Here is a 13,291-nt window from a genome sequence, read left to right as displayed (position 1 = left end):
CCGGCCAAATCCTGCAAAAACCCCAAAGTTAAACATGCAATTGATTTTTGTTTGTTTTTACAGCTGGCGTATGATATTACAAATTACTGGCACAATAAATGACATAGAGATTTATTTCATGTTTATCTTTATGACTTATTTCCTTGACAGATGGAAGACATAATTTAAATGCACCCCAGAGGGAAACCCACTTTGAACCAATTTTTGAGGCATAGACAGGTTTTGCCTATCAATAAAAAGGAGCTCTCCAAGAACTGATGGGCTATATATCAGTTATTGGACAGATACAACTTTATGTGATAAGGTACAACCACAGATGCTACTATGCCATACTGTAATCCCACTTTTCAAGCCTCGTGTGATAAATCCCTTTGAAGAATCCCTAAGCATGAATATGAGAAAAAACACTTGGGAATGTGTAGACTTCTTTCTCTTGAGGGCATTTAACAGGATTTCTGTGATGCAGGGGTGTGTGTGTAACTATTTGTTGTTGTGTGTTTTCAAGTCATGACTTGAAGGCACACAACACACACACACACAGGTCAGCACAACTTGGGAAGGTTACTTATATGAACTGCAAAACATCTTGTTTGGACTGCAACTCCCAAAATGCAACAGAACTTAGGAAAATGACCTTTCTGGCCTGCAAAAAGTCTGTTTTGGACTGCAACACTGCAACATAAAATGGGGAAGATATTTTTTTGGACTGCAACAAACCCAAAACCCAACCTTTTTGAAGGGGGGGGGGGGGACTGGAACTTGCAGAATTCTGAAAGGTGCAATACAAAATAGAAAGTAACTTGCCCACATCCTGATCTGCACTACATGGGCTTTCCACTGGCTGCGACTGAGGATGATTACTAAGGCCTGGTTTTGCTTGCCAAGCATCTGCCAGATGCAAAGAAAAATGGCAATCGATATTAATCAGCCATGAGCTGTAGTTATTTTAAAGGCCAGCCAATGTGTCAGGCAGAGCTGTGGGTGAGGGATGAGGAAGATGTTAGCGCACACTATTTATAGCTTCAGATCACAGGCCTCAAGGATGAACAATGACCAAAATGGTGATATAGCTATGTCAGAGTAGGTCAGTCTGGAAATATCTTCCCAAAGTAGCATGTCCATTTTTTAAATAAAAAAGCCACATTTTAACTCTGTATATCTAATCTTTATGCAGGATATAGAATTAGCAGCCTTCCAGGATTCCTCTATGGGCTATGCTGGCCAGGGATGATGGGATTTGCAGTCCAGTAAAAAGAGATGCGGTAGCTTAGTGGTTAAGATGCCAGTTCTGATGACTGGAAGATCAGAAGGTTGGCAGTTCAAGGCCTGGGTGCTGCATGATGGGGTGAGCTCCTGTCACTAGTCCCAGCGTCTGCCAACCTAGCAGTTTGAAAGCATGCAAATGCAAGTAGATAGATAGGTACCACTTCAGTGGGAAGGTAACAAAATTTGGTGCAGTCATGGTAGCCACATGACCACCAGAGTAGTCCTCGGATAATGCTGCCTCTTCAGCTTAGAAACAGAGATGATCACCACCCCTAAAGTTGGTTATGACTAGACATTCATGTCAAGGGACTACCTTTACCTTTTTAACATGTGGTATGTTACTGGACTGATGTGGACAAAACTGAGGTCGTCTTACTTTGGCCACATCATGAGAAGGCATGATTCACTAAAAAAGGTGAAAATGCTAGGGAAGGTAAAAGGAAGTAGAAAGAGAAGACGACCGCACATTAGATGGATAGATCCAACCAAGAGGTCCATGGGTCTGAATCTACAGGACCTAAGCAGAGCAGTGGAGCACAGGGAGTCTTGGAAATGTCTCATCCACAGGGATGCCATGAGTTGGGACGAACTCAAGGGCAGTTAACAACAAACATGTGGAAGGCCACAAAATTCCCATCCCAGTTCTATGAGAAAGGTTATTTCACTGAGGTCTCTTTCACATTCCTATACTATGGAATCCTATAGAATCCTAAAATTTGGAGTTTGGGGGCGTATTGAGGATTCTCAGCCAGAACCAGAACAAACGTGTCCTTGACCGGATCAAGACTGAACCCTACCTGGAAGCCAAGATGATCAATTTGAGGCTGTTGTACTTTGGCCACACCATGAGAAGGCATGATTCACTAGAAAAGATAATAATGCTAGGAAAGGTAGAAGGCAGAAGAAAGAGAGGAAGATCACACACCAGATGGATAGATTCAATCAGAAAGGCCATGGACATAGATTTGCAGGACCTAAGCAGAGCAGGGGGTCTTGGAGATCTCATCCACAAGGTTACCATGAGTCAAGGTCATCCTGAGGGTAGTTAACAATAACAACAGGAGTCATCAGCACACTTTAGCAAAGAAGACTAAAGACTTTGTAAAACTACAAATCCCAGGATTCCATAGGATAGAGCTACAAGTGGGTCAGACTGCAAGATGCACCCATAGTTCAAGCTACTGGAATGCATTTTCCCTCCCTCCCCTCAGCGCCCCTTACACCTGTGCAGAGTTACTGATATATAATGGAAGACCTCTTCAAAAAATGATACTGTATTCTGATATATTTGTTTGCTTGCAAAGAAGCAAACCAACAAATCTGATAAGATCTGCAGGCAGGCAGGCAGGCAGGCAGGCAAGAGACTTGACCCAAATTCCTACCTGCGTTACGTCAACAACTGACACCTATAGTGATCAACCCAGCTTTCAGAAACTATCCATCCCTATCTTTGGTAGCTCTTTTTGTTCTTTATGTTTGCTCACACACTGTAAAAAGTGTTGCAAGATTCATTGCTTTGGTCTATACAGGGATGTAGCCAAGGGGGGGTTCTTGGGGTCCGGACCCCCCCTTCCGTTGATAAAATGAATGGTGTGTGCTGCTGTGCCACCGCATCCAAGCCCCATTATAATGGTGGCACTTAGTCTGGACCCCCCCCCCTCCCCAAAATCCTGGCTACGTCCCTGGTCTATGTTTTCTGTTGCTCTAGGAATACATATTAACTTTTCCATCAGCATAATCTCCCTGGTTCTATTCCACCAGCATTTCATATTTATATTATACAAATATTTCCAGTTTTTACTAATTACTACACTAGAATAATATTTTGATAATCTTTTACTGTATATGTTCTGCCTATGACCTTATAAATGCTTTTAACTGTTGCTGTAAGCCACCTTATAAAAGAGGAATGTCTGGAAGGAGAAGGAGGAGCATTTGACTTACCTGCACTCTTGAAAATGTATCCTCAAAGTTCAATTTAGGACTATCTCCTGGTGATGGGAGGTGGAGACTGGCATCACTTGGCAATTGCCGCAGCAAAACTGGTGAGGAGGAGGAAGAAAATGGCAGAGACAAAGAGCCATCATCTGATGGATCTTCCATTTCAGCTTTTTGATGAAGATCAGGTGCTTCAATGAGCAACTGGTGAGAAGAAAGAGAGTAAGTTTTAGTAGGATGCTTCTTCATGACATGGATTGACCAATCTTTTAAATTTTACGCTGAAGAATAATAGTGGTTGGTGCCCTCCATGTTAGTGGGGCAATGAATCCACTCCAGGTGTTAGTTCAAAGGAAACCTCCATGATGCTGAAGCTGATCAACACCTTGGGTAGCTCCTTCAAAGCTACAAACATGCCTTGGGAAAACAAATTGGTTAGAGACACCTTTGCCATGCATTTGAATAATGCCTCCCCTACAAAGATTGGTGTCATGTCCTATCTGGAGGGGGGCTCATCTGATGAAGAAAAGGAAGAGATTCAGATAACAAGCTCCAGTTGTGCCCTGGATACAAAGCCTGGACCATCCCATGTAGACCCGACATGCATCTGAGGAAGCAGACAGAAGTCTAGCAAAGCTTAGGCTACCAATTTCTTTCTTTCTCTCAGTTAGTCTCAAAGATGCGACAAGATCCCTTCGTACAGAGGACAGATGGAAGGTATGAAGGTGAGTTGATCAGACTAATATTATCCTTTGCCATATGGATAATTCCTTTTTTCCCTTCCAAAAAGATGAATTTTCAGTGCACAAATAGCTCTGGTTTTCACTGTGACATTTTTGTTCTGAAATGCATCTGAAGAAGTAGATTGAAGTCTACGAAAGCTCATGCTGCCAACTTTTTCCTTTCAGTTAGTGTCAAAGAACCTACAAGATCTCTCTCTATACATTTTTGTTCTGTTTGTTTTTACCTCTGGAGTGTGGGATTCCATGCTCAGTAAAAGCGAAGTGCGTGGTTCTGGGGTTGAGGCTGGATGGATCTGATGAGGGACAGCCAAAAACTGGGAAAGAGATGGGTAACTGGTTTCAGCTCCCCCTGGCACCTTCTCTGTCTTGGTGGGAGGCAAAGGTGAAAGGCGGCGAGGCGTTATGGGCGTCTGCCTCTGTGTGATGGGTCGGTGCTCGTGGAACGACACAGCGTAGGCCAGTCTCCCGCAGTGCATTGCCAGATCATCTGGACCCGCTCGCAGCAGCACCATGATGTCGCTGTAGCGGTACACGTCCTCGTCTCTGCTGGCAAACAGGTTCATGCGTGGCTGGTTGGTTCGGGGGTAAATGGCAAAGAAAGCCTCTCCAGCCTTGATGCTGTTCTTCAGGGAAGAACCACGGAGACGCAAGGCTTCAATTCGCAGACGGGCATCATGATTTTTGTCATTTTTGCAGAAACCTGTTTGGTTTTTTTTCAAAAAGAAAACCCATTCAGTAAGTATTTGATAAAATGAAGGAATGCTCCTTCCCTAAGCCTCACTCCCAATTTCTCCAAATCTGATGTGTGTGGAAAAGTTATATTATGTGTACATTGCAAATCTTCCAGGGAAACTCACTAGCAGCGGAGGTGGGGGAGCAGAGGTGGGGGAGCACCATCATCTCTTGCTACTGGACATGTTGGCTTGGGATCATGGAAACTAAAGCCTAACAACACAATAGTGGTGTTATGATGGTGGGGGCATAGCCACCTGTGGAAGTCCAGAGAGCTGGATTAGGACCCTAAGAGGGTCAGGGAAAGGACACGTGTTCATCTGCTAATCTGGATTTTGTCTGGGATTTTCTTGTCACTTTCTGGCCACCTGAGTGTCCAATTCTGATGGTGGTTAAGCCCAGAATAGATGAGTTAATACTAACACAATGTTTAAGCATTCATAAGTCTAGGAATCTCAAGATATTTACATAGGAAATGAGCAGGTCGCTGGGCACTCTTTTAGGCTCTTCGTTATATGCATGAATAAATATAGAAACATATATGTTCCACTTAGGGAGAAGCACAGATGGGTCAATGTCTGGGTGCTTGTATTCATCTTATTGCATTGCATTGCATATAAAGCATATGTCCATTTCATTGCATCATACGGCCATTTGGCTGTTGCACTTTCATAAGGACAGGTTTTGTAATAGCTAACACCTAGGAGAACATTGCCCTTCTTAAACCATACCACCTACCCATCTATCCCTCATCATTAGGTTCCTTCATACTTATAGTAGAGTGTATTAAACCATTATATAGACATTTCACAAAGATTTTCACATATACAGAATTCTATCTCTTGTATCATATCCATAAACATCTATCCATCCAAGAATACAGTTTGATAATTTGAGGCACTAGAGATCTCTAAACAGGCATCTGTGAATGCATGAGCATTCAAGAGTTAATCTCCTTGCACACGATTAAATCTATTAGGTGTTTGTCCAGACTTAAGCTGCTGCCATATTCTCAGTTATTCACAAACACACATTTCAGTACATGTTCCTATATTATAGCTGACCCCATATATTCTATACTCTATAGGTTACACCAGGTAACACTCTGGACTTCATAGATTTATTCTCTGGACACACAAATTTGGCAACTAAACAAGCCTGGCCTGTAATGCAGAGAGCTAGTGAGAACGTAGCAGCAGTTGGGAAAGGGGTACGTTTTTGAAAGGCATGCACTCATCCTAATGCTCTCACAATAATGTCTTATCCAGACAGAGTAAAAAAAAGTCAAGCAGCTGTTGTATTCAAAATCTGCATCTAAAGACCAGTTCTATGAGATTTCATCACTACCAAGACCAGGTCTTTTGTAAACCTAATGGATCTTAATTGCTCTTTTAAAACTAAATTACACAGAAATAATATTCGTGACAACAGAGATGACTCACAACAGTATAATGTTTCTGGGAAGAGCCTCTCCACCCCGACCCTGTTACTAGAAAGACTGTAGCTAAATGCCAGGAAACAGGGATAGTAAAATACCATAATCCCTGAAAAATCAAAAATTCCTAGTGCTTCTACCTTGTGTTAAATCAGGTAAAAGAGAATAATACAGTGAGATAGTAGATCTCACATCTTCTAGGTCTGAAAATCAACCATTCATTCCCATCCCCATTCTTTGTCCCTTTAAATCATGCAGCACTTCAGATATTGTTAACCACGGTTCCTATTCTTCTTTGCCAGTATGGCCAATGGGGAAAAGTGCTGGAAGCTGCAGTCCAATAACATGGTTCCCATCCCCTGCCTTCAGTTTTGGGCAGATCAATATTGGCTTTATTATACACAATGTCAAAGACCCTCTCTTTGTAATATAATTCATTATCAAGCTGAAGTTAAACTGATATCTAACCCTAAGGTCCATAACCAACATGGCCTGCTGGAGGATTCTAAAAAATGCAGTCCAAAAATGGGAACATTTCTGACCTCTGCTCTGTTAGCATTCTTCTTCTTACCTTTAGGTAGGATGAAGAGGAATCTCCTTTTCTCAAAGGCGTAGACTTCATTCAGGTTGCTCTGCTCGACAATATCAGTTGTCGCTGTGCTGGTATAAAGGGGGCCTCCCTCATTTACCCAGAGTTGCACCCCAGTTCCTGACCCCTCCAAGAGTGGGTTTTCCACCGTGAGCCTCAAGGCATACCTCCCCATCTCATTAAACTGCACACTTGTCAACTCAAAGTCAAAATCCAAGATCTTCTCCTCCGCCTTCAGCCGTGACTTCTGCAAAGTCATGGGGACCCGAGGTTCCCTGGGTTTGCCAGCCATGGTTTGCAGAATCATGTAGTAGAAAGCAATAGTAAAGCACAATACAGACAACTAGTTAGCAGTTTGTTGGCTGTATGCTGTGAACAGCACTGCCCCATCTTCTAAGGAAGTGTCCTTTCACTGGTGATGTGGATTGCACCATCATGGAAGGATTGTGGAATGCAGAGTGGTTGCCATGCACAAAGGCTGACACAAGGCAGCAGAGAAGGACATCTCAAATACACCTTGTCTATAGCCCAAGACTGGCCTGCAAATGCCTGACTTCCTCTTCTATTGGTATGATGCCACCTTCTACCATTAGTCCATTCACAAATGTTCTCAGATGAGCAGCAAAATCAAAACCAAGAACCCCAACTTGTGTTGGGATTCAACTCTGGAGGCAGGTACAAGCTTTTCTTGCAATAAGCAAGAACACATCTGCAGCACAAGTTGCAAAAAGAAAGATACTGCATTGGAGGCAGGTGGAAAAATGCAAAAGGAAGTCTGGCTTCTGCTTATCCATTTGTTTGCAAATGAGCCTTGGTAACAAGTTGGAGCAAAGTGTTGCTTGTCCTTGCCAGCAAACAATGCCTGCCATGCCCAGCAAATAAGCCATGTGTAAACACATAGCATATGCTTGAAATAGGTCTGGGTGGAATTGATAGGAGTAGAACCTAGGTTTAGTCATGCAGAAAGTGGACACAGTGAAATCAATGTGGCATAGCGGTTTGAATATTGGACTAAGATTCAGGAGACCAGGGTTCAATTCCTAGCTTGGCCATGAAACCCACTGGGTGACCTTGGGCAAGTCACACACTCTCAGCCTCAGAGGAAGGCAAATGGCAAACCTCCTATGATTATCTCTTGCCAAGAAAATCTCATGATAGGGTCAGCTTGGGGTCACCCTAAATCAGAAATTATTTGAAGGCACACAAGAACCATGTAGTTCCATGAGAATAAAATAAAGTTCAAAATGAGTGAGGAAACAGATTTATTAAGACCATTTAAGATTCCACAAGAGTGGGCAAGTATTTAACTTCTTCAGAAAGTGGAGTGGTTCCCATTGATCTTCCAGGAATGTTGGACTTCAGATCCCAGAAGCCCCAGATAACACGGAGTGCATCTAGTGATTCCCAAACTTTGATCTTCTAGTTGTTTTGGACTTCTGCTCCCAGAATCCCAGACCATTGGCCAAGATGGCTAAGACTTCTGGGAGCTGATGACCAGAGTTTGGTCATCACTGATCCACATTGTCGAAATAATGGAATTTGACACCACTTTAAGTGCTGTGGCTCAATCCTACGAAATCTCAGGATTTGTAGGTTAATAGGATTATTAGCTTTCTCTGCCAAAGTGTGCTGGTGCTTCACCAAGGTACAAATCCCAGGATCCTGTAGGCTGGCACCATGACTGTTAAAGTGGTGTCAAAGTGCATTATTTCTAATGTATAGATTCACTCATGGTCAGGGCTTCTAAGAACTGATGTCCAAAGCATCTGGGGACCCTGTGAGCCTCTGGGTTAGAAGAATGATGGAAACATGATTGCTTCTTTGCAGTTCTCATAACTGTCCATGTGGGCCTGATTCCCACTACCTTTTAAACCAGATCACAAATCAGTTTGAACCGCTTCATATGACCCCTGGTTCCCACTTGAATCAATTTGCTGAAGTGATTTGGAGAGGGGGGCCACTCGCTAAACCCATTTAACCCGCGTCTTTTTGATGCTGATGTTTTCTGACTTTTTGGCTAAATCAATTCTGCGCAAGTGTGAAACAGATGCAGATCGGAATCAACTTAAATTTGCCCTTTGACCGGCTGGAGCAGGTCCATTTTGAACCAACTCGTTCGTGAATGTGAACCACAAGTGGGTTGTTTTACAAAGGGGAAATGCAATCGGGGCAAATGTAGTGTCAAATCCATCCATCGATTTGGATCACAAGTTGCTTTTTTTTGTAAGTAGGAATGAGGCCGTGGTTTAAGACACAGTGCATTCACGTAGCAGAGGAATTCAGCAGAGGAGGGGAGAGGAATGGAGGAAAAATGTGGGCCCGGCAGGATGAAGGATGAGTTCCTTATCCAAACCCATGGTGGACAAAGCAATAGAGCCCATATAGACAGGCCAAAATAAAGCTGCTTCGGGTCACTTTGGAAGTATGTTGTTTAAATGACACACATATCTTAAGAAGCTAGAAGCCGGGCTCAAGCCACGCTCCAATCCTAAGGACTGGAGCACAGCTTTGGCGCAGCTTCTGGCGTCTTAAGATGCATGTGTCATTTAAACAGCATACCACCAAAGTGAGCCGAAGCAGCTTTATTTTGGCCTGTCTGTATGGCCCCAATAGTCACATAGTAGCCCATTCAGATGTGGTTGCTTTGAATTTTCTCAACCCTGGGCCTGGCCCCAAGCCGAACCCTTGTAACTGCAGAGGGGATAAAGTTCCTCGGCTTGTAGGAAGAGATTCCCCCACTCCACAGCAACCTGAACTTTGCCTTTAAGTTTGCACGGCTGGCTTGTGTCTCTCTCGGTTGGGTTCCTCTGATCAGATTAGGGCAGCTGGCATGGAAAGAGTTCTCTTACCTCTCCGCCCCAGACAACTGGCTTTTGGGATAACATACTACCCAGGGACCTCTGAGGAAGGGAAAACATTAGGGTTCAAGCCACAGATGTCTGAGGAACATCTCTTTGGAGCCTTGCCTTTAACAAAAAAAAGAAAGAAAATCAAGATTTGTGTCTACCTGCTGTGGAGAAGTTAGCTTTGCTTTCAGTGTGGGGATTTTATTTAAAATCAGCCAGCTTTGCTATTGGAAATCTTGAGTGCGACAAGGTAATGTTCTGTTTTGCCAAGCCTGTCTCAAGCTTTTGCGTGTCTTTTCCCATCGCCGATCAACTTTGGCCTGGCCATGGATCAAACCACTGAACTTCTTTCATTTATCTGTCTAGCCGCCGCCTTGGACTCCATGGGACTTACTTTTGAGAAAACATGGAAAGCATTGTCCGGCTAGTCTCTTTCTTGTAAAACAACGCATAACAACTTTGTTTTATAAAACCTCTGCCGCCTTCTCTTACTGAACAATAGCTTTTTAAAATTCAGCTGCTGTTCAGACTGCCTGGAAGGGTTGTATAAAGAAAGCGGGTGGTCTGTTTTCTGACGAAAGCAACATTCCTCTTGATCCAGAAAAGACAAAACCAACCATTCTGTGAAATCCCCTTTAGAACTTGTCTTGGCTAATTAGCACAAGGAAGTATTAGAGGAATGCTTTCTGATTAAGAAATCTTTCTTTCTTTCTTTCTTTCTTTCTTTCTTTGTTTCTTTCTTTCTCGTTCTCTGATGGGGAAACACATGGAACTAGGGTGGTAATTTCTCTGTTCCCTGTAAGGTTAGAAACAATTAGCGAGATGAAAAGCTGTGATTGTATTTGCTGTTGAATTTTCTTTGCAGGTGAATCTCACATTTTGTTAGTTCCCAACCTGTCATTGCTGCATGTTTTTGTATCCCACTGATGTTGGTGTTGTATGTTGTTGTTTGCCATCTTTCTTAACCTATTTTCTCTCTCAAGATGCTTCAGTTAAATCTACTATTCCCACCTTTACTCAGAACTTTACCGCCTGTCAATCTTGAGTCAAGCTCAACCCATGGTGACCCCATGGATGAGACATCTCCAAGACTCCCTGGCCTCCACTGTTCTGCTTAGGTCTTGCAAATGTGTACCTGTGACCTCCTTAACAGAGTCCATCCATTAGCATGAGATCTTCCTCTCTTCCTGCTTCCCTCCACCTTTCCTAGCATCACTGTTTTTTCCCCAATGCATAATCTATTCTACACTGTAGATATAATGCCATTTGACACCATTTGACATGCTTTGGTTCCATCCTATGGAATCCTGGGATTTGTAGTGTTACAAGGTCATTAGCCTTCTCTGCTGAAGAGTGCTGGTGCCTCACCAAACTACAAATCCCAAGACTCTGTAGGCTGGAGCCCTAGCACTTAAAGTGATGTGAAACTGCATTATTTCAGCAGTGTAGATGCATGGGGGGGGGGGGGGACAGTAGGAAAAGAAAGAGATAGAGGTAGAATGAGTGAAATTTGTCCTGCATTTGCAAGACCTGAGCAGAACAGTGGATGATCTGGGATCTCAGAGGTGTCTCATTCATAGTATTCAGTATCATCGTTAGTCCCAAAGTGCATGATGTCAAGCAAATCGGCTCAATGCATCCTTTATTTTTGTGACAGGTTGTGGCACAAGTGACTAAAGTGTAAAATCCTCATAGGGCGCAATCTGCAGACTTCCACAATAGCAATATTTGGAGGGTCAAGAAACGCTGGGAAAAATGTGTCAATCTGGATGGTGACTACGTAGAGATAAGTTAACAACTACAACTCAAAACAAACCTTCTGTCACCTTTTTTTAAAGGTGATACTTAAAACTTTACGATAACCCCTCGTATATGCCTTTAATTTGATTCCAATTAATACAGGATTTTCTTAGCAAGATATATTCAGAAAGGGTTTACCCTTGTCCTCTGAGGCTGAGAGAATGTGACTTGTCTGAGGTCATCCAGTGGTTTTCCATGACTGAACAGGGATTCAAACCCTGCTCTCCTGGGGTCCAGATCCACCTACACTGTTGAATTAATGCAGTTTGACATTGCTTTAACTGCCATGGCTCCATCCTACAGAATCCTGGGATTTGTAGTTTTGTGTCTTTGACAGAGAAGGTTAAAGACATTATAAAAAACCAGATCTTTGGATTCCATATAACGGCGCTAGAACACCTAAAGTGCTGTCAAATGGCATCATTTCTACAATGTAGCTGCACTCCTAGTTCACCACTCAAACTACTACACCGTGCAGTTTCTTAGCAAGCAATAGAGAAACCATCCAAAGATCACCTTGCGAGCAACACGCACTTCCGTTTTTGAACCCTCAAAAGCTTTCAGCCCTGACTAAAATAATGCATTTGTGGTTCACATTCATGCATTAATCGATTCAAAATGGACCCGCTTCAGCCGGCCAAAGGGCAAGTTTAAAACGATTCCAAACTGCATCTGGTTCACACTTACACGGAATCGATTTATCGAAAAAGACGTGGAAAACATCAGTGTCAAAAAGACGTGGGTTACATGGATCTTGCACATGACCCCCCTCTCGGAATCGCTTCAGCAATTCGGTTTAAGTGGGAACCAGGGTCGTTTGAACGATTCAAAATGATTTGTGATCCGATTTAAAAGGTAGTGGGAATGAGGCCATGGAGTGATACCTCTTCTTTTGCTTTCTAAACTCTGTCAAGTCCCCAAAGTCTTTGAGATTCAACTCTCTCTTTTGTCATCTATTTATGAATTTGTATAATCTCATCCCCACTGGGGCACTGGTTTCCTTTTTTCAGCCAGTGTTAAAGCAGGGCAAAAATCTAATGCGTTTCTCATACCAGCAGTGATTCAGCCTCTCTCTCTGTAGGAAAGCTGTGATTTTTTTTGTTTGCTTGACCTCATTCGGGGAAGGTTGAGGCTTATTCAACCAGCCTTCCTCCCCCATCCATGCCTTTGATGTACCCAAAACATGCTCCAGGATTTCCTCAACACCAAGAGGTTAAATGTGCTAAACCTTGAGGAGGTTAGCTAGGTGTTGATGAATTTGCATCAAAGGATGTGCTAATCTTTATCAGTGATGGGAAGATCAGTCTGAAGCAGCAGAATTGCTTCATGACAAGGTTTCTTGGCCTTCAGAGAGGAATAGAAGCAACATTGCAATAGCTGAAACTTTTCCTAGTACTGGGATGTAATAGAAAGAGTGGGATGGAATTTTGCCTTTGAAATTTTTGCTTATCATGCAACTGAGGCTGCATCTGCACTGCAGAATTAATGCAATTTTGACACTGCTTTAACTGCCATGGAATTCTGGGACTTGTAGTTTGTTATGGCATGGGGTAGTGGTTTGGACTAGGACTCTGGAAACTAGGGTTTGAATCCCGGTTTGATTCACTGGGTGACTTTAGGCAAGTCACGCTCTCTCAGCCTTATAGGAAGGCAAGAGTAACCCCACTCTGAAGAAATGTGCCAATAATAATAATAATAATAATAATAATAATATATTTATTTATTTATTTCTAGACCGCCCAATCACGAAGAATCCAGGTGGGTTACAACAATAAAATACAACAAATTACAATAGAGTTAAAAAATCAAACCCTAGACCTACCACCACCACCCCCCCATTCCCAGTACTAAAACAGAATTAAACAGTAATAATATTAAAACATTAAAAACATTAAAAACATGATTGGTTTGCCTTAGGGTTGTCATAAGCTGGAAATGACTT

The 13,291-nt window shown here is 42.8% G+C and overlaps 1 protein-coding gene across 1 annotated transcript in view; it reads right to left on the bottom strand.

Moving 5' to 3' along the window:
* LOC149307203 (coiled-coil domain-containing protein 33-like) overlaps positions 1–6,995 on the bottom strand; it is a 138,655-nt gene extending 131,660 nt beyond the window's left edge. Inside the window, exons 1-3 of the mRNA XM_089538577.1 lie at positions 6,686–6,995; positions 4,172–4,647; positions 3,211–3,408 (exon numbers count right to left, since the gene is read on the bottom strand). Of these exons, the coding sequence (XP_089394703.1) occupies positions 3,211–3,408; positions 4,172–4,647; positions 6,686–6,995 (984 nt within the window). The remainder of the gene's footprint in view (positions 1–3,210; positions 3,409–4,171; positions 4,648–6,685) is intronic.
* Positions 6,996–13,291: the final 6,296 nt, after the last annotated feature.

This window comes from Sceloporus occidentalis, unplaced genomic scaffold, assembly GCF_023333645.1.
Source record: "Sceloporus occidentalis isolate IW3139 unplaced genomic scaffold, rSceOcc1.0.p SCAF_9, whole genome shotgun sequence".
NCBI lineage: Eukaryota > Metazoa > Chordata > Lepidosauria > Squamata > Phrynosomatidae > Sceloporus > Sceloporus occidentalis.
This window is presented reverse-complemented; position numbering and strand designations above follow the sequence as displayed.